This window comes from Lissotriton vulgaris, unplaced genomic scaffold (assembly GCF_964263255.1).
Source record: "Lissotriton vulgaris unplaced genomic scaffold, aLisVul1.2 SCAFFOLD_2040, whole genome shotgun sequence".
Taxonomy (NCBI): domain Eukaryota; kingdom Metazoa; phylum Chordata; class Amphibia; order Caudata; family Salamandridae; genus Lissotriton; species Lissotriton vulgaris.
Genome location: NW_028252333.1, coordinates 213,781 through 236,040, shown reverse-complemented (window position 1 = coordinate 236,040; position 22,260 = coordinate 213,781). Strand labels below are relative to the sequence as shown.

The 22,260-nt window shown below is 42.5% G+C and overlaps 1 protein-coding gene across 1 annotated transcript in view; it reads left to right on the top strand.

The window, feature by feature from the left end:
• LOC147662587 (tryptase-like) overlaps window positions 1-22,260 on the top strand; it is a gene marked incomplete at its 5' end in the record, with an annotated part of 402,238 nt that overhangs the window by 226,399 nt on the left and 153,579 nt on the right. Inside the window, one exon of the mRNA XM_086951062.1 lies at window positions 3,474-3,627. Within this exon, the coding sequence (XP_086807188.1) occupies window positions 3,474-3,627 (154 nt within the window). The remainder of the gene's footprint in view (window positions 1-3,473; window positions 3,628-22,260) is intronic.

Here is a 22,260-nt window from a genome sequence, read left to right as displayed (position 1 = left end):
GGTATACTCAGATGTGAGTCCCTTGCTCATTGCACCATCAGGATTCAAGCAAGCCGGGCCGACGACGGCTGAAATGCCAGAAACCGGTCCCCGGAAGCTTTTTTCCTTCCCAGTGTAAGAATTGGCTTGGTAGTTTGGTTTGCCCTGTTCCCATCATGCACTGGGACAGGAACAGACTAATTTGCATATAGCCGGGTTGTGAGCTGGGATGGTGCAGTGAGCTAAAAAACGGTGTTGGATCTAGCCCTGATCTCTTGACTGGGTGAGAGTATTCTGCTTAATTCAGAGACTCTGTCCATCACCACCCCTTGTTGTTAAATATTTTGTCCACCCTAAGCGTGGAAGGGTATACTCAGATGTGAGCCCCTTGCTCATTGCACCATCAGGATTCAAGCAAGCCGGGCCGACGACGGCTGAAATGCCAGAAACCGGTCACCGGAAATTTGTTTCCTTCCCAGTGTAAGAATTGGCTTGGTAGTTTGGTTTGCCCTGTTCCCATCATGCACTGGGACAGGAACATACTAATTTGCATATAGTCGGGTTCTGAGCTGGGATGGTGCAGTGAGCTAAACAACGGTGTTGGATCTAGCCCTGATCTCTTGACTGGGTGAGAGTATTCTGCTTAATTCAAAGACTCTGTCCATCACCACCCCTTGTTGTTAAATATCATCTTTTTAATAAGCTATCTGGAAATAAATGTCTGTGCTCATACTTTACTACACTTTTAAATATGCTTATGTATCACTGTGTTCATATGCATGATGTAGCTAGACCATTTGGTATATATGTATTTATTGTGATTTTATGTGCAATCACTTGTGTTAGGCTGATGAGATTATCATTTTCAGTTGTAAGGCACCAAGTGGACCCTGGTTGGCGGAAGGAAAATCCTTTATAGCAATGTTTCTCTGAGGTCTCATGCAATTTAAAATGTACTTACTGTTATGGAGTGCATTGCGAAGGCATTTACTATCCTTTGTGAAGGGGCAAATAGCAAGCCAAACATCTTTGGTCACTTGTGCATAGGAAATATTTGAAAATATAAAATGTAATTGTTCTCTTGTTGCATTTTGATAGTAATGTATTGCATTTTTATGTGGATACAAGCGCTTGCCTCTCCTTTAACACGGCATATTATGTAGGCACACAGTTCAGGGCTCTGTGTGAATTAATTACAATTAATCTGCATTGCCAAAAAATGGTGAAATGTACACAGAATCTTTCTACCATCAATGCTGCCTTTAAAAACAGGTGAATACAGTAGATTTTCTGTTCATCCTTCTCAGATCTGCCTGTAAGTGCAGCTGTACGCAAGTCAGTAGGACTAAATCTCTGCAGTGTTAAGATCCCACACCACTAGCAGTAAAACTAAAGCTCTACCCATTTAATTGGCCAAGTTGCATCTTAGGTCACCTATGGAGTTTCCTTAAAAGCAAATATGACTATTTAGACACCATCTGTAGTTTATATCTTGCTTCTTCTAGACCTGTACACAGTATTATCTGTGCTGCTAACCAGTTCTGTGTAATCTTGTTTTATATGAGGCACTCTGCTACTCTGGTCCTGGCTATATAAATACAGCAATAATAATAAATAAAAGTTCAGCAATCATTAATAAGCAGTGCTGAGCTTACATTGTTATTCTCATCGTGATCCCCTCAGCAATGTTGCCAGAATCTCTTTGAGAAATATTGGACCACAACATTAAAAAACATACATTTGAACAGCATCCAGACTATGCATAATGTTTTAAAAACAAAATGGTCCCCACTGGGAATCCTGACATAAGGCTATAACAATGGTTTTACAAACATATAAGCTGTTAAGGTGACATGACTGAAGTAAATGCTCATATGCTACTATCTAGATTGTGTTTAAAGATCTTTGTCCATAGATGAACTAGGGAGCCCTTATGACAGATAATTTTGGCAAAATATAATAAATAAAGAATGCGATGGGCTTAGTGTGATGGGAAGGAAGTGGGGATGAGACAAAAGTGTGGGTGTGAGTGTAGGCGGCAGGGGCTGAAGAACGAAGGCAGCAGTGGCTGGGTGATAGCTCAGCATTAGTAAATGTGAAAATGAATATATTAATTTCCACTGGTGGAACAAAGCAGATTGAGGCACATTTTAATTGGAAAAATGTAATAAGTAGTGGTGAAAATGGTCTGAAAGAGCAGTAAATTACCAATACAAATGGGAGTAGGAGAACTCGATTTGTGCTCACTTCAATGTTTGCCCAGAATGCATAGACATTCATACTGGCAGGAATGGTGCACAGTACAACTTTTCTTTTTACAATTTGCTTGAAAATGCACCATTTGCCCACTCTTTTTTCAAAACGTTCTCAGGGAGAAACCCCCCCGAACGCGCCTTAGGTTGTTAGGGCTCGCTCGCTCGCCGTGGTACACTCCAACTTAAATGTTATGCCTCACCACTTTCAAATGAGACCAGCCACCACTGCATGACATCCTTTCAAAGCAGGTAATCCATGCATTACCTTGCCTACATTTTTGGCTCCTACTCACCAATCAAAAGAGGAGGAGAAGGTCTCCCGGCTCGACCCAAAGAATTCTTCTACATTCACGGCAAAAAAAGATCATTGGGTGCACAATGATCTCTTTGTGAGATTTACTGACGCAAAGAAAGGGATGGCAGTGCGAAGGAGGATCCTGTAAAGCTGGATAGTCCTCTGTATCAGGTTTTGCTATGCACTGGCTAAACAGCAACCCCCTGAAAACATGCAGGCTCTTTCCACCACAGCCAAGGGTGCTGCAGCAGCATTGACAAGTGGGATACCAATTCTGGACATCTGCCAGGTCCAATGAAAGGGGCACTTAACCCCCTCATTCCTGCCAGACCTTTTGGTCTAAGTCCACTCCCCAGACCCTCTGCTGGTGGGAGATACTGCTTTGGTATCCATTCTACAGGTGAGATATCTGCTATTAGAAATATGTTTGAGCAGAACAAGATGCACACATTCAGTATTGCTCTTTTTGGTGCATACTCTATTTAACCACAGATTATTTACTGCTCACCCTCGTCCTCACTACCCTTTCTCCTTCTCATTATGTGGAGGGGACTACTGAACATCGTAATAAGGTTTCACACTAGTATTCAGAACATGTCACCCTCAGTTTGATAGAAGTGCCCTGTGTCTGTCTAGGGGTACAGTCAAATTGATGTCAGCACACAGAGGTGGCAAAGATATGGGGTTCTGATCCATCATTACTAATGGGGTACTGAGTCACTGTGGACCCACATGGCGCCACCCGTTGGCGGATGGAAGTATTGCTGAAGAATTCTCCAGATCCACACTGGTAGTATGCTAAAGGTGAGAAATCTGTGGTTAGATAATGAATGAACGAGAAAGAATGTTACCAAAAGTAAGTAACTTGTTTGTTTGATTGTATCAGTGAGGATTCTGTTGAGGATTACTACTGTAAGTGATTTAAATTGTTGTCTCTTTTATAGTGTGTGGAAGTCATTTGATGCTGAACATCAGTGATGGCGGTGTTCAGCCCGGGGAGTGGCCCTGGCTGGTCAATGTTAGGCAATATCGAGCTCACAGGTGTGGAGGCGTTCTTATTTCTCACAGATGGGTGCTAACAACTGCCAGCTGCATATGGTAAGTCTCCAGAATCATATACAATAATGATTAATGCATCCTTCATGCCCATGAATCTTTCAGACTTTTTCCAGCAATCTTTCGATAACAAAGATCGACTTGTATGTGTCTAGAAGGGTTTCCAAAAGTTGAAAACTTTAATAATTCAGGGCATCCATAGTCACAAAATACATTTGACAAAGTTGACACTCTTTTCAAGCAAATGTTGCTTACTTCAATCAGAGATGGGATTTGAGATTTGAGATTGACATGCCAGAAACCTGTGTGCCCACTGATTTGCATTACCTTTCTCACTGAACTACTAGCCTACCAGCATTCATTCAGTGAAAGATATTAATTCCAGGACAGTGTTGGTCATAACCTTTACTCGCAAATTGACTCACTGGTATTTTCAGTAAAGGCTTTTGGCAACACGCAAATACAGTCTTTGCAATAGTCTCTCGAGTTGCTTTCACAGACTTAAACTCTCAAATTGGTACACAATGGAAACCTCCTACTTGTGGTTTTGACGAGATGCTGGATACTCTCCGCATAGACGACCCTCTGGATTTCGCTCAGCAAACAGAAGCGAGAAGATCTTCTGACTGGGTCAACTGGATACTGGCTCGGCTTCCGCTCCAGAATCAGAAGAGACAGGGAAACGGAAAAAGGCGCAGTAGCACCTCAGGATACGGAATCCGTCACAGAATACAAGGAGACAGAAGGTCTCAAAAGACAGAACAGGAGGGGGTAAGGGTAGGTCAGAACCCCGCACTAATTGGTAGGGTCAAACTCAGAATATTTCGGGAACAAGGACGAACCACAGAAAAGAACATCCGTCCGACAGAAAACGACAGTTGAAGTGCGCAGTGCTGGAAGCGCGAGCGCACGAAATGGCCGACAGTCAGCTGGAAGCTAGAACGCTGACCGCCGGAACATAACGGCTCAACCAGGAACCAACCAACCTAAGTAGCCCTCAGTTGAGCTACTCGCTGACGCCAACTCCACAAGGATAGAGTAGGAAACGGACCAGAAAGCATTGGATATTTTGGTCTCCTAGACTGGTTTTGACTTGCTTCTGTTCGGATCCTGACATGGAGGTAGTCTGCTTCACAGTATTATGAGCTTGTCAAGTTCCATAGAGTCACCTACTTGTTATTGCAAGCTGAGCCTGACTTGGTGGCCTGGGAGAGACCTGTTGGGTGTGATCCAGCGCTGCTCTAAACCAAACCTCCAAACCATCACTATATATCCAAGGAGCAATCACACTTTACTCGTTGGTGGGGCCCATAACACCGCAAGTCACTCATTAACACAAATCACCCTGCACCCAAGATCAGTGAAAAATTAGAGGATGAGCTGCTGGAACAGCGGAGTATCATTCTTCATCTATTTAATCTATCGTCATCAGCATCGAAGGGGTTAAAGATTTAATCTCCTAGCATGACCTTATTTATTTAACCTTTTAAGTTCGAATACCATTAAACATTTCTATAAATTCACCTAAAGAAACAGAAGTTAAAGTCAAACATTTTACATTTATTAGCAGAATAGTTCAGAAAAATAAGTCAAAAACGTATTACCAATTTTCTCGGCAATGAGGTTTAAAGCGGACGAGTTCCCAAAAACGGCCTCTCTATTCTTTCTCGATGTTCACCTCCCATCAAAAGTTAAAGTCAAGAAAATGTCAAAGTCTTTGCACCAAGGAAAAATCAATGTCCGACAGCATGCAGTGGTGCGAAAAAGAATTCAAAAGCACGCTCCCTTCTTCTCCTCCAAACGACCTCTTTTATATCCTTTTTCCTAACTATCTATCTAAAATTTGAAACTTTTAGTGTCCACTTTCAATTCTCATTGGTCCGTTCAAGGGGTGGATGAGGATAACCTCATTTCCTCATTGTCCATATTTCCGCCTAGTCCTGGCTCCATACACAATAAGGTTCCGATTGTTCATCATTACACTCCTTCACCCTTGTCCTTTAACTTGTCACTTTCGTATAATTTCCCAGGCTCAGACATCTTTAACTTGGCACCATTCTGCTCTTCAGGCCACGCTGACCTTGACATCAGCGACACAGGCACAGGCCGCTTGCGCATCTCTCGAGCACAGTCGCGCATGCATGGAAGAACACTCATTTGAAGTCCCACAAACCCTCCATGTTTTACTAGGCTGCATGGGCCATAACAGGAACTATTATAGAAACAAACACAATTAAACATTAGATTTTGAAGTAAACCCTTCTGTTTACCTCCCCCCATTCTATATTCACCCTGTTAGTGGTTACCTAGCTGTAAAGCCACAATTATGCATTGTTTTCTTACCAGTCTTAATCATTTCTGCCACAATTATACATTTAGGAAGCATTCATGCATAGCCTTTCATTAGATTATAGCATTTCCGCACTATATTAGTAAGACGGTTTCACATAATTAATGGATTACAGGTTGCAACACAAGCATATTAGTTTCCCACGTGTATTTGTGTGTGTGCTTTCTATTCTACGTTGGTTAAGTTTAAAACCACACGATGAATACATATTATGGGAAGGCAACTTCACGAGGGGTATACAAACAATTTTGTTTTCACCCTCGCTCCATCAACTTCCCCCTTTGGTGGTTTATCACCAAATAACACCCAAAATTTTCATAAGATTTTTAAAACATGTTTCAAATTATTTTTCAATTAGTATGAGTTATACTCTGGTATCTTCTATTTTCTTTCTGTCTTGATAAAGTTTCTCTTTAAATTCTTCCATTTTAATGTCCCCCTTTTCACGTTCTCTTTCTTGTCTTTCTTCAAATTCTCTTTTTAAAGACTTTTTAAGATTTTCTCTTTTTCTAAGTTTACAACCTAATCTTAAGACTAAAAATATCACTATTATTAGGGTTACTGGAATTAATACTTTCCCTATTATTGATCTACCTATTTCATAAAACCATTTCTTAACAGCTGAAAAACCTCTACCAAGTTACTCAAGAACACCATCAACCTCCAGTGGCATAATTTCTTTATGCAATTCTGTAAGGTTTGTAAGATATCTTTCAATGTTTTGACTTTTATCAGGAATATAGGTACAACAGTGCTGTACCTTCAGAATTCCACAGACTCCTCCCTCTTTTGACAAAATTATATCAAGAGCAAGTAGATTTTGCATCACCATAGCTCTCATAGCCACCATTTCTGTGTTTACCATTAAACATCCCCCTGCAGTATCTGTTGATAAACGATCTACTATCGTTGACAACTTCCGAATTCTGTTTGCATTAAAAGATAGACCCACTGCTGGTATCAATTCTCCAAAAATATCACCTATTATTTCTATCATACTTTCCCGTCTTCTACGACTTAAAGGTTTACCTATTTAGTGAATTCTGTTAGTTCCTCTATCCTCATGGAACATTTCAGGAAAGACCAGGCCTACATAGCAGGACCCATACCAATGATTAGGCAATCTGTAATAAGCTTTGTTCCCACATAAAAAGTATATGCCAGGGAAAATTGGATCATCTTCTCCTTTAAATCCCCAACCCCCTTTTATAATATGTGTATCTTCACATTGACTCGTCCCCACAAAATAATTATCATACACAGTGTTGTCTCTTCGTATACATAGTTTCCCTAATAGTGAATGGGCCATAACTGGAACTATTATAGAAACAAACACAATTAAACGTTAGATTTTGAAGTAAAACCCTTCTGTTTACCCCCCCCCCTTCTATATTCACTCTGTTAGTGATTACCTACCTGTAAAGCCACAAATATGCATTGTTTTCTTACCATTCTCCATCATTTCTGCCACAATTATACATTTAGGAGGCATTCATGCATAGCCTTTCATTATATTATAGCATTTCCGCACTATATTAGTAAGACGATTTCATATAATTAATGGATTATGGGTTGCAACACAAGCATATTAGTTTCCCATGTGTATTTGTGTGTGTGTGTGCTTTCTATTCTACGTTGGTTAAATTTAATACCACACGATTAATACATATTACAGTTATGGGAAGGCAACTTCACAAGGGGTATACAAAATATTTAGTTTTCACCCTCGCTCCATCGACTCCCCCCTTTGGTGGTTTATCACCAAATAACACCCAAAATTTTCATAACATTTTCAAAACATGTTTCAAATTCTTTTTTAATTAATATGGGTTATACTCTGGTATCTTCTATTTTCTTTATGTCTTGATAAAGTTTCTCTTTAAACTCTTCCATTTCAATGTCCCCCTTTTCACGTTCTCTTTATTGTTTTTCTTCAAATTCTTTTTATATAGACTTTTTAAGATTTCTTCTTTTTCTAAGTTTACAACCTAATCTTAAGACTAAAAATATCACTATTATTAGGGTTACTGGAATTAATACTTTCCCTATTATTGATCTACCTATTTCATAAAACCATTTCTTAACAGATGAAAAACTTCTACCAAGTTTCTCAAGAGCACCATCAACCTCCAGTGGTATAATTTCTTTATGCAATTCTGTAAGGTTTGTAAGATTTCTTTCAATGTTTTGACTTTTATCAGGAATATAGGTACAACAGTGCTGTACCTTCAAAATTCCACAGACTCCTCCCTTTTTTGCCAAACTTATATCAAGAGCAAGTCGATTTTGGATCACCATAGCTCTCATAGCCACCATTTCTGTGTTACCATTAAAAATCCCCCTGCAGTATCTGTTGATAAACGATCTACTATCGTTGACAACTTCCGAATTCTGTTTCCATTAAAAGATATACCCACTGCTGGTATCAATGCTCCAAAAACATCACCTATTATTTATATCATACTGTCCCTTCTTCTACGACTTAAAGGTTTACCTATTTCGTGAATTCCATTAGTTCCTTTATCTTCATGGGAAATTTTAGGAAAGACCAGGTCTACAAAGCAGGACCCATACCAATGATCAGACAATCTGTAATAAGCTTTGTTCCCACATAAAAAGTATATGCCAGGGAAAATTGGATCATCACCTCCTTTAAATCCCCAACCCCCTTTCATAATATATGTATCTTTACATTGACTCGCCCCCACAAAATAATTATCATACACTGTGTTGTCTCTTCGTATACATAGGGGTCCATTAGGATGACGGGCGGACTTAGTCCGCCCGCCATCCCATCGGTAATCGGGACCGCCCACCATAAGGGCGGGGGTCCCGCTGGGGGTATTAGGATGTGTCCGCCACTTTGGCGGGTTCATCCTATATTTTTAGCATTGTGGCGGGCGGTGCTCTCAGCAAGTCGACCGGGGCGGAAAAGTGGAGGACGGTCTTTCCGTCCGCCGAGGTCCCCCCGCCATACTAATATGGCGGGGGAATTTGAATGCGGATGTCGGGCGAATTGCGCCCGCCAGGCTGGTGGTAGCCACCACCAGCCTGGCCGGGGCAATCCACCCGACATCTAAAATGGGCCCCCTAGTTTCCCTAATAGCAGTGTATCTATATTTATAGTCACATTCACATTATGTCCCTCTATATTATCATACTCAAATGTCCACATTGTAGATTTAGATTTCTGTGCTTTTTCCTTTCTCTTATATTGATTTCTCCTTTACTCTACCGTGTCCAAAAAGGCTTTCTCCTCATTTCTCATTTTACAAGTAAAATTATGTTTGAACGCATAGTCATGGGTCAGTTCTTGTGTTTCCCAAAAATATTCTCCAAAAACCTTTGCAGATTTGATTTGATTCAATTCAACCACAACTTTCAATTTTGCAAAAACATCATCAGAATTTGAATAATAATACTCTAATTTACCTGTTTTATAAAACAAACTAGCTAACACACTACATGTAACCTAATATGTTAATGGAAGGTGGTGGTATGTCACACCCTCTGATACAGATGCTGGTAATTTCACACAGACATAACAGTCGCTGGCGTCCATAGTTCTCACATATTCAGACAATAACTTCGAAAATGTATCCTTGGAATAGTCGCTTATTGAATTATCTTGATGTACTTCAGGTTTATACATATGTATTATTTCACTCTTTGACTCATCATAGGCCTTTTCTCTCATACTCTCATTTGCCTTGGCTTTTTCAAAATTTGGCCTAAAAGGAATTACAATAGCTAATATCAACCATACCAACATCAATAACCCTGCACATATTAACCACATTACACTATTTTCTAAGAATAGTACATTTCGATCTTGTTACATCATAAGTAGCCATTTTTTGTTTTACACTGCGTTTTCCACAATCTTTTCTGTCTTTATATTGTCTCTTTCAAATATTTTTGCACTTAAAGTCTCCTTATCATCAATAAAATCAATAATATTGTTCCTTCACCTTTCTCTCTCTTTGGTTTCCCAGTTTAGGTACTCCTTTTCCTCTCTCTTGAGTTTCAATTCACTCCCTTTCTTTTTCTCCACTTTGATAATTCAAATTTTCTTGACTGCTATTTACTTCCCTTATTGGAGGCAAAGCGATACATGACCATTCAGGTGACTTGTATTTTTGATTTGGTCTTCTTACTCTTTTTGGCCTTTGCCAATCTCTATCTTTTCTCCCAACAACTCCTTTTGACTGGTTATTTCGTTTACTTGATCTTCTTGGATTTTAGCTTTGTTAACCAGTTTGAATCTCAGTCCATCATTTTCCTTAGGCCAATTATCTCCTTTACGTGGTTTCTTGGTTTCAGGTTCGACAGTGCTACATTCCACTCTCTGAACTCTCTTTCTTGAGCTTCTCTTCAATTGAGTTTCATCCTCACTGTCATCAGACTCACTTTCAGATTTCTCATAAGTATCCTTTATGGTGAACTTTATAATGTCTGTTTTCTTCACTGAATCTGTTTTCTCTTTGGTCAGTTCTTTCACTCTGTTAGGAACCTCTCCATAGCTGGTACTTGGAAGTTCATCTTTATTGTGAGTTATTTCCTTTTCACCAGTTTCAAGATTTCTGATCCTGCTTTCAGAGCTTTTAGACTGTCCTTCAGTACTTATCTGACTACCAGTTTTGTCTTTACTTTGGTCACTGTCCACACTGGTATCAGACCTTATCAAATCTCGACTTTCAGGTCGATCTTCAGAATTTGGTATTTTAATGAATTCACTTTCTCCTTCAGACGCAGAGCTTGCATCTGATATTTCCAGATGTCGACGAACAGGTCGAGCTTCAGTATCTGGATTTTTATCTGGTTAACCTTCGGAATCTGAGTCAGTTGTGCTTTCTGCTTCGTCCTGTGGAATTTCAGGCTTAGGCACACGGATGGTGTGGCTGGCATGCACTCATCTCTTTCCACCAGCGCACTTAACTGCAATCATGCTAACCAGAATGACTTGTCTGGGCCTCTGCCAACAAGGAACTAGGCAGTTTCTTCTTCTGTGTACTTTTACTAGAACTCAATCTCCAGGGACTAGATCATGAGCTGGATTTTTCTCTTTCGAGTTTGCCTCAGTTCCCACCTGATGGAACACAGAAGTTACCACGTCAGACAGGTTTTTGCAGTAATCCAGTATGATATCATCATTAATAGTCAATAGTTTATCAACTGGCACAAATGCTTGTCTCATCACTCTTCCCATCAGAATCTCATGTGGACTCAATCCTGTCTTTTTATCAGGTATGCTCCTTAGGGTCATCAGAACAAGTGGCAAAGCATCAGGCCATGTTAGTCCAGTGGCCAAACGCATTTTTGCAATTCTGTTCTTTATGGTTCCGTTTACTTGCTCAACTACCCCAGAAGCACCTGGTCTGTAAGCACAATGTAATTTCTGATGAATGTCCAGTGCTTCACAACTCATCTGCATTAACTCATTATGAAAATGAGTCCCACTGTCACTCTCAATTGTTACTGGGAAACCAAAGCGGGGAATGATTTCTCTTAATAATAGTTTTGCAACAGTCACTCCATCATTCCTTCTGGTAGGGAAGGCCTCCACCCACCGGGAAAATAGACAAACAATCACGAGTACATATCAAAGCCGATTTACAGGGTGGCAACTCGACAAAGTCTAATTGCATTTGTGTAAATGGACCTCCCTCTCGTCCTATGGTTCCCAAACTCACAACTGTTTTTCTTCTTGGGTTTATCTGTTGGCAAACAAGACATCGCTGACAAAGGCTCTCAGCAATCATCCTGAACTTGGGATTGTACCATGTCTGTCTAAACATCCTGATCATTGCATCCCTCCCAATATGGGTTGGACCAGGGTACATTCGGGCCATATTAGAGATCATGCTATCAGGCATTACTGACCTTTCATCTTTACAAACCCAAATTTCATCCTCTTCTCTTTGTCTACATCCTGATTCCGGATGTATGACATTACAACGCATGCTTTTACCACGCATGCCTTTACAACGCGGTTTTTACATCGCAAACCTTTACAACGCATAGCGCTTTGAGGTGCTGGATAGTGAAAAGTTTAATTTACTATTCCAACACCAGTCCCCGTGGACACTAGGGAAGGTGTTGGATAGTAAATTAAACTTATTCCCTATCCTAGAGCGCCCCCTCGCGCAATGCGTTGTAAATGGTTTGCGTTGTAAATACCGCGTTGTAAAGGCACTGCGTGGTAAAATTTGCGTTCTAAAGGATGTTCCGCCCTGATTCCAACCAAATGTCCTTTTCTTCCTCACTTGCTTCTTCCTGCATCTGTTTTACCTGCTGCCAAGTCTCAACTACTGTGGTTAGCATTAAAGGACTTGAAACATGTTCAGCTTTTCTGTCATGATTTATAGATGCAAGATTTTTAGTACAGTACTTAGCAATAGAGTCAACAAAGCGGTTGCCTCTGGTGACATAATCATCTCCTTTCTTGTGAGCTGCACATTTTACAACAACAATTTTCTCAGGTAACTGAATTGCATCAATCAGCATTTTCACAAACTCAGCATTTCTGATGGGTGATCCTGCAGAAGTTAAATAACCTCTTTGGGACCACAGTTGACAATAATCATGGACAACCCCAAAACCATACTGACTGTCAGTCACTATGGTGACTCTTATTTCTTTTCCCAGTTCACATGCTCGAATCAAAGCAATCAACTCTGCAATTAGAGCAGAACAAATTCCTTTCAGACAAGATGCTTCCAGAACATCCACCACTGTACATACGGCATATGTAACACTCAGAGCACCCTCGTCTTGTCTCAGGCATGAAGCATCTACAAACATTACATAATCAGATTCAGGCAATGGCTCAATCAATCAGGGGTTGGTAAAGCGTGCTACTTACCCGTGAGGGTCTCAAGGTGCTGGGGGAGGGAAAAAAGCTGGGCTGCTACGGTCAGTCGAAAAGCCAGGTCTTGAGAGCCCTTCTGAAGGTCTGCAGGGTTGGTGAGTGTCTTGTTTCTACTGGGAGGGTGTTCCATGCTGTGACTGCGGTGTAGGAGAAAGCTCTCCCTCCAGCTCTGCTTCAGTGGATATGGGGGACCTCTGCTAGGGCGAGGTCGGCTGAGCGGAGGTTTGTCTTGGGTGCGTGGAAGCTCATTCGGTCGTTGAGGTACTTGGGTCTGCTGTTGTTGAGGGATTTGTAGGCGTGGGTGAGTAGTTTGTAGGTGACCCTCTTTTCGACGGGGAGCCAGTGGAGTTCTCGCTGGTGTGGGGTCATGGGTTCGTGGCGTGGGATCCCTAGGATGAGTCTGGCGGCTGCGTTTTGGATGGTTTGGAGTTTGCGCAGTAGGGATTTGTTGATTCCCGCGTAGAGAGTGTTGCCGTAGTCGAGCCTGCTAGTGATGAGTGCGTGGGTGGCAGTCTTTCTGCAGTCTTGGGGGATCCACTTGAAAGTCTTGCGTAGGATCCGGAGGCAGTTGAAACTGGTGGAGGAGATGGTAAACAGTCAAAATATCGAATGGACATAATATCGAGTTTAAAATATAGAATGGACAAAATATCGTTTTTAAGGTAAGTAATGTAATATCGAATGTTAAAAATATAGAAAGTTAAAATATCGAAGTATATAATATAGGTTAAATAAAATTATCGAATTTTTAATAATATCAAATTTTTTATAGTGTTGTTTATGTTATTATAAGTGTGAAAAGTGTGTATTTATGTTATAATTTATTTTAATTAATGAATTTTTTTATTTTTGCGTAATTTAACTCTGTAGCGGTTTGTGGGTTTATAGGGGAATAGGGTGGGAAGTAATTTAATTATAATTAATTAAATATGTAAATTTATTTATTGGTATTCATTTTTAATTATTTGTTAATTAATTTATATTTGGTAATTAATTAAATTTTAATTGGCAATTAATTTTAATTAATTGATTAATTGCTAATTATGTTAATTTTACAATTTTTTTTCTGTAGCGGGTTGTGGGTTTAAAGGGAAATTGAGTGGGAAGTAATTTATTTATAATTAATTAAATATGTAAAATTATTTATTGGTATTTATTTAGAATTAATTGATAATTAATTTTTTTATGGGTAATTAATTAAATTGTAATTGCCAATTAATTTTATTTAATTGATTAATTGATAATTATGTTAATTTTACTAATTTATTTTCTGTAGGGGGTTGTGGGTTTATAGGGGAATAGGGTGGGAAGTAATTTATTTATAATTAATTAAATTTTTCAATGTATTTAATTGTATTTAATTTGAATTAATTGTTAATTAATTTTTATTTTTAATTGTTAATTAATTAATTGTTAATATGTAATTAATTTGTATTGCTAGGTAACTAATTGTAATAATTAATTTTAATTTGTAATTTTAATTGATTAATTATTATATTATATTAAATTGGTAATTACTTTAATTAATTTTTTATAGACATTAATTAATATTATTTTAAATAATATATGAAGTATTTACTTTCCCTACTGTTGCACTCTCTGGAGTGGGAATAGTAATGTTTACCCCTACGCTATCCAACACATTCCCTACTGTTGCACTCTTTGGAGTGGGAATATTATTTTAACCCCTACGCTATCCAATGCTTTCCCTACTGTTGCACTCTCTGGATTGGGAATAGTAAGTTTAACCCCTACGCTATCCAACGCTTTCCCTACTGTTGCACTCTTTGGAGTGGGAATAGTAATTTTTACCCCTACGCTATCCAACGCTTTCCCTACTGTTGCACTCACTGGAGTGGGAATAGTAATTTTTACCCCTACGCTATCCAACACTTTCCCTACTGTTGCACCCACTGGAGTGGGAATAGTAATTTTTACCTCTACACTATCCAACGCTTTCCCTACTGTTGTACTCACCGGAGTGGGAATAGTAATTTTTACCCCTACGCTATCCAACGCTTTCCCTACTGTTGCACCCACTGGAGTGGGAATAGTAATTTTTACCCATACGCTATCCAACGCTTTCCCTACTGTTGCACTCTTTGGATTGGGAATAGTAATTGTTACCCCTATGCTATCCAATGCTTTCCCTACTGTTGAACTCTTTGGAGTCGGAATAGTAATTTTTACCCTCTTGCTATGCTACGGTAATAATATTGTATATTTTTTAATAATATTATGTTAATATATATATATATGTTTTAACAAATAAAATTTTATTATTTTTTTTATAACTTAAATTAATTATTTAATAATTTTAAGGTTATTTAAGTATTTTTAAGTTTATTTTAGTTATTTTTTTTAAATATGTTTTTTAATTTTACATTACTTTTAATAAATTCGATATTTTTACAAAGTACATTTTTTTAAACGATATTTTTGATTCGATATTTTTGTACTTACCTGTTTGTAGATAGGACTTCGATATTTTTGTAGTTGATATTTTGGAGTCGATATTTTAAATGCCTATATTTTTGGATATTTGGATATTTGGATAGGTATTTCTAGAGCGCAGACGTTCGCTCCGGAGGGAGCATCTTGGCGCTGTGAAACCTGGGACCAGATCACAGGGAGGGAAGTGGGGGGCTAAATGGCTGCTTTAGTCCAATCATCAGAGAGATTAAAAATCCACGTTTTGAGGTGCTTCCTAAACGGCTTCTCAAGCGTCTGAAGTCTGAGATGCCTTGGCATGCTGTTCCAGGCTCTAATAGCCAGGGTACTGAGTGTTTTTCCCCCTTTAGACTTCAGGTTGAATTTAGAGGGGGTCATGAGGTTTTCTTGTGAGGATCTGAGAGTGCGGCCCGGGGTGTAGTGGGGGAAGCGTCTCGACAAGTAGGAAGGACCGGATTTGTTGAAGGCTCGGAAGGCTACAATGAGAATTTTAAAGAGTATTCTCTTGTGCAAGGGGAGCCAATGTAAGGATTTAAGAGCAGTGGTGATTGAGGATTTGCGTGGGAGTTTAAGGACAAGACGCGCAGCAGTGTGCAGGACACTTTGGAGTTTCAATCGGGTGGACTTTTTGGTCCCTGCCAGAAGGCCGTTACAGTAGTCCACTCGAGAGAGTATAAGGGCTACCGCAATGGTCTTTCTGGAGTCAAGCGGGAGGAAGTCAAAGAACTTTCTCAAGGACTTTATAATGCCAAAGCATTTACCTGCTACGGTCGCGACGTGGATATCGAAAGAGAGGTCGGAATCAAAAATAACTCCGAGGTTTCTGGCCGATGAAACTGTCTGAGGTGGGGCAGCAGAATTATCAGGCCACCACAGGGCGGGGCAGAAAGATGCATTCTTTCCAATGGGCAAGATCTCGGTTTTATTCGAGTTGCAGCGGAGGTGGTTGGCGTCCATCCATTGAAAGACCGCTGTAAGGCAGCGCTTAAGATTGAGTTTGGCCGTGTTGGAATTATCGTCGAGAGGGATGACAAGCTGCGTATCGTCGGCATAAGACGTGACAGTTATGCCGAACGATTCAATAAGGGTAAGCAGAGGGATGAGATATATATTGAAAAGGAGGGGACTTAGAATGGAGCCCTGGGGGACTCCACAGAAGACCTTTTTCTCTTTCGATTGGAAAGGGCCCAGTGAGACAGTTTGAAACCTGTCGCTGAGAAAGGAACTGATCCAGGCTAGGGCCGAGTTTGTAACGCCAACGTCCTTAAGTCTGTTAAGCAGAATGGAGTGGGAAATAGTATCGAATGCTGCCGTGAGGTCAAGAAGGATCAGAATGGCCTTCTTCCTTTGATCTTGGAGGATTTTGATGGTATCGGTCAGTTCGATCAGGGCGGTTTCGGTAGAGTGTTTAGACCGGAAACCGGATTGTTGGGGGTGAAGTAGATTGTGGGTATCAAGAAAAGACTTGAGCTCCTTGTGGACTAACTGTTCGGTTATTTTGCCCAGCGAAGGTAGCAGGGTGATGGGACGGAGGTTAGTCAAATCAGAGGGGGGTTTGTTTGCCTTTTTCATAAGAGGTTTAACCACACCTTTTTTCCAAGGGAGGGGAACAGAGCCAGTTGTGAGGGAAAGATTGACTATTTCATTAATGATGGGGTTTATTTCATCAATGATGATGTGGAGGATCTTGGGGGGGCAAGGGTCAGAAGGGGAGCCTGATTTGCATGAAAGGATCGCCTCTCTGGTCTGAGTAAGGGTCACCGGGGTAAAGTGTTTGAGACTGTTTGCAGTCGGGCAAGATTGGTCTAAATCCGAGATTGAGTACACAGGAGGGGGAGGGGGAAAGTTTTTATGAATGGATCTGATTTTTTCCTCAAAATAGTCGGAAATCTTGTCACACAGCTCTTGGGAAGGGGGGATTTCTGGTTGAAGAGCTTTTGGTTTGGTGAAAGATTTTACTATGGAAAAGAGGGTTTTTTGTTTTTGACTAGCCTCTTTAATGGCGTTTACATAGTAAGTTCTTTTTGCTCATTTAATGGTTGAAAGATAATTTTTCCTCTGTAAAATGTAGTTGTTACGATCGTCATTGTCGTAGGTTCTACGCCATTTGCGTTCCGCTTTCCTGCAGAGTAGGTGTGCGGCTGTTAGGTCAGGCGTGTACCAGGGGGCTTTAATTTTTGTTTTCTTGAGGGGATTGTCTTTATTATTAGGTGGGCATCGTTTTGAGATTTCTTGGGAGAGCCAGTTGTTGAAACAGACTGCATCTTTATCGATGTTACCGGAGGAAGGGTGGGCATTGGAAGGGAAAAAGGGATGAGAAATAAGACTTTTCTGGACAGTTTTCCAATTGATGGAGTGAATGTGTTGGCGAGTACGTTTTTTGCAGGTAGGAGGGAGAACACTGAAGATGTGAAAAGGGATAAGACAGTGATCAGTCCAAATTTGGGGTATGGGGGACAAGGTGGAAATGGACGGGAAATTGGAACAGACACCATCCAAGGTGTGGCCAAGAGAATGAGTAGGCAGCTTGACGCTTTGTTGTAGATTGAAAATATCCATTGTCTGCAGAAAATTTCTGGTGAGGGGGTCGACAGATGTTTCGAGATGCAGGTTAAAGTCGCCCAGGAGGGTGAAATGTGGGTAGCGGAGTAGAAAGTGCCCGAGTGCGTCATTAAGGGAGTCAAGGAATTTTGCAGCATTGCCGGGTGGGCGGTAGATCAAACCACCTGAGAAGGAAAGGGTTTGGCTAAGTTTGATGGAGAAACCTAATCCCTCTGCATCAGTGAGGGGGTCGAGGCAGAATGTGTGGCAGCTAAAAGAGTTCCTCAGGATGAATGCAACACCTCCTCCTCTACCTTTCTGTCTGTCCTGTCTGTGAAAGGAGTAGCCAGGGGGTAGGGCGATGGCTATGTCAGGGTTACTGTCTTCAGTAAGCCAGGTCTCGGTGATCAAGAGACAATCCAGGTCATGGTCGATAATGAGGTCGTGAATATCCTGACTATGTTTACACATCGACCTGGCATTTATCAGACCCCCTGTAAAGTGAGGTCGGTTGGGGGCGGTTGGCTGTTTGGTGACGAAGTTGAGTATCCAACGACATTTGTTACAGCTGGTGGAACCGAATACTTTAGAGAGATCAAGCTTGCAGGGGCAGTCAGATCTGCCTCGGAGTTTAAGGAGGTCGTTGGGAGCATACCTGATGGTTAGAGGATTTTGGGCAGGGGTTCCTGCGCCTGGCGCGGTCTTGGCGCGGACGGGCGCAGACGGGCTTGCCATAGGCGCACCTTCGGCGCGCAAACGGCGCTCCCGCTGCGCTCGTCCGCTGCGCGTCCTGTGCAGGCACATTTATAGGAGACAGAGGGGGTGTGGCCTAAGAAGGGGGCGGAGTCAGCGTGCACGCCGGTGGGGATGGCGGCGGCAGGCTGATAGCGCAAAGAATGGCGCCAACAGCTATTGACATCAGCTGTGCGCGAAGAGGGAGAGCGAGCGCTACGAGGTATGAAGTATTTGTTTTGTTTAAAAACAGAAGAGCAATATTGTGACACCACACGAAAAAGTAATTTTTAAAATAGCAAAGTACCTCCAGTTCCCGGCTTCCGCCTCAGGAACTGGGACACAGGTTTCTAAAGACCGCAATTGGATCAGCGGTATTTATAGCAAGATCGGGGGGCGTGGCCTAAGAAGGGGGCGGAGTCAGCGTGCATGCCGGTGGGGATGGCGGCGGCAGGCTGATAGCGCAACGAATGGCGCCAACAGCTATTGACATCAGCTGTGCGCGAAGAGGGAGAGCGAGCACTACGAGGTATGAAGTATTTGTTTTGTTTAAAAACAGAAGAGCAATATTGTGACACCACACGAAAAAGTAATTTTTAAAATAGCAAAGTACCTCCAGTTCCCGGCTTCCGCCTCAGGAACTGGGACACAGGTTTCTAAACACCGCAATTGGATCAGCGGTATTTATAGCAAGGTCGGGGGCGTGGCCTAAGAAGGGGGCGGAGTCAGCGTGCACGCCGGTGGGGATGGCGGCGGCAGGCTGATAGCGCAAAGAATGGCGCCAACAGCTATTGACATCAGCTGTGCGCGAAGAGGGAGAGCGAGCGCTACGAGGTATGAAGTATTTGTTTTGTTTAAAAACAGAAGAGCAATATTGTGACACCACACGAAAAAGTAATTTTTAAAATAGCAAAGTACCTCCAGTTCCCGGCTTCCGCCTCAGGAACTGGGACACAGGTTTCTAAACACCGCAATTGGATCAGCGGTATTTATAGCAAGGTCGGGGGGCGTGGCCTAAGAAGGGGGCGGAGTAAGCGTGCACGCCGGTGGGGATGGCGGTGGCAGGCTGATAGCGCAAAGAATGGCGCCAACAGCTATTGACATCAGCTGTGCGCGAAGAGGGAGAGCGAGCGCTACGAGGTATGAAGTATTTGTTTTGTTTAAAAACAGAAGAGCAATATTGTGACACCACACGAAAAAGTAATTTTTAAAATAGCAAAGTACCTCCAGTTCCCGGCTTCCGCCTCAGGAACTGGGACACAGGTTTCTAAACACCGCAATTGGATCAGCGGTATTTATAGCAAGGTCGGGGGGCGTGGCCTAAGAAGGGGGCGGAGTCAGCGTGCACGCCGGTGGGGATGGCGGCGGCAGGCTGATAGCGCAAAGAATGGCGCCAACAGCTATTGACATCAGCTGTGCGCGAAGAGGGAGCGCGAGCGCTACGAGGTATGAAGTATTTGTTTTGTTTAAAAACAGAAGAGCAATATTGTGACACCACACGAAAAAGTAATTTTTAAAATAGCAAAGTACCTCCAGTTCCCGGCTTCCGCCTCAGGAACTGGGACACAGGTTTCTAAACACCGCAATTGGATCAGCGGTATTTATAGCAAGGTCGGGGGCGTGGCCTAAGAAGGGGGCGGAGTCAGCGTGCACGCCGGTGGGGATGGCGGCGGCAGGCTGATAGCGCAAAGAATGGCGCCAACAGCTATTGACATCAGCTGTGCGCGAAGAGGGAGAGCGAGCGCTACGAGGTATGAAGTATTTGTTTTGTTTAAAAACAGAAGAGCAATATTGTGACACCACACGAAAAAGTAATTTTTAAAATAGCAAAGTACCTCCAGTTCCCGGCTTCCGCCTCAGGAACTGGGACACAGGTTTCTAAACACCGCAATTGGATCAGCGGTATTTATAGCAAGGTCGGGGGGCGTGGCCTAAGAAGGGGGCGGAGTCAGCGTGCACGCCGGTGGGGATGGCGGCGGCAGGCTGATAGCGCAAAGAATGGCGCCAACAGCTATTGACATCAGCTGTGCGCGAAGAGGGAGAGCGAGCGCTACGAGGTATGAAGTATTTGTTTTGTTTAAAAACAGAAGAGCAATATTGTGACACCACACGAAAAAGTAATTTTTAAAATAGCAAAGTACCTCCAGTTCCCGGCTTCCGCCTCAGGAACTGGGACACAGGTTTCTAAACACCGCAATTGGATCAGCGGTATTTATAGCAAGGTCGGGGGGCGTGGCCTAAGAAGGGGGCGGAGTCAGCGTGCACGCCGGTGGGGATGGCGGCGGCAGGCTGATAGCACAAAGAATGGCGCCAACAGCTATTGACATCAGCTGTGCGCGAAGAGGGAGAGCGAGCGCTACGAGGTATGAAGTATTTGTTTTGTTTAAAAACAGAAGAGCAATATTGTGACACCACACGAAAAAGTAATTTTTAAAATAGCAAAGTACCTCCAGTTCCCGGCTTCCGCCTCAGGAACTGGGACACAGGTTTCTAAACACCGCAATTGGATCAGCGGTATTTATAGCAAGGTCGGGGGCGTGGCCTAAGAAGGGGGCGGAGTCAGCGTGCACGCCGGTGGGGATGGCGGCGGCAGGCTGATAGCGCAAAGAATGGCGCCAACAGCTATTGACATCAGCTGTGCGCGAAGAGGGAGAGCGAGCGCTACGAGGTATGAAGTATTTGTTTTGTTTAAAAACAGAAGAGCAATATTGTGACACCACACGAAAAAGTAATTTTTAAAATAGCAAAGTACCTTCAGTTCCCGGCTTCCGCCTCAGGAACTGGGACACAGGTTTCTAAACACCGCAATTGGATCAGCGGTATTTATAGCAAGGTCGGGGGGCGTGGCCTAAGAAGGGGGCGGAGTCAGCGTGCACGCCGGTGGGGATGGCGGCGGCAGGCTGATAGCGCAAAGAATGGCGCCAACAGCTATTGACATCAGCTGTGCGCGAAGAGGGAGAGCGAGCGCTACGAGGTATGAAGTATTTGTTTTGTTTAAAAACAGAAGAGCAATATTGTGACACCACACGAAAAAGTAATTTTTAAAATAGCAAAGTACCTCCAGTTCCCGGCTTCCGCCTCAGGAACTGGGACACAGGTTTCTAAACACCGCAATTGGATCAGCGGTATTTATAGCAAGGTCGGGGGGCGTGGCCTAAGAAGGGGGCGGAGTCAGCGTGCACACCGGTGGGGATGGCGGCGGCAGGCTGATAGCGCAAAGAATGGCGCCAACAGCTATTGACATCAGCTGTGCGCGAAGAGGGAGAGCGAGCGCTACGAGGTATGAAGTATTTGTTTTGTTTAAAAACAGAAGAGCAATATTGTGACACCACACGAAAAAGTAATTTTTAAAATAGCAAAGTACCTCCAGTTCCCGGCTTCCGCCTCAGGAACTGGGACACAGGTTTCTAAACACCGCAATTGGATCAGCGGTATTTATAGCAAGGTCGGGGGCGTGGCCTAAGAAGGGGGCGGAGTCAGCGTGCACGCCGGTGGGGATGGCGGCGGCAGGCTGATAGCGCAAAGAATGGCGCCAACAGCTATTGACATCAGCTGTGCGCGAAGAGGGAGAGCGAGCGCTACGAGGTATGAAGTATTTGTTTTGTTTAAAAACAGAAGAGCAATATTGTGACACCACACGAAAAAGTAATTTTTAAAATAGCAAAGTACCTCCAGTTCCCGGCTTCCGCCTCAGGAACTGGGACACAGGTTTCTGTTCTTATTTTTGTAG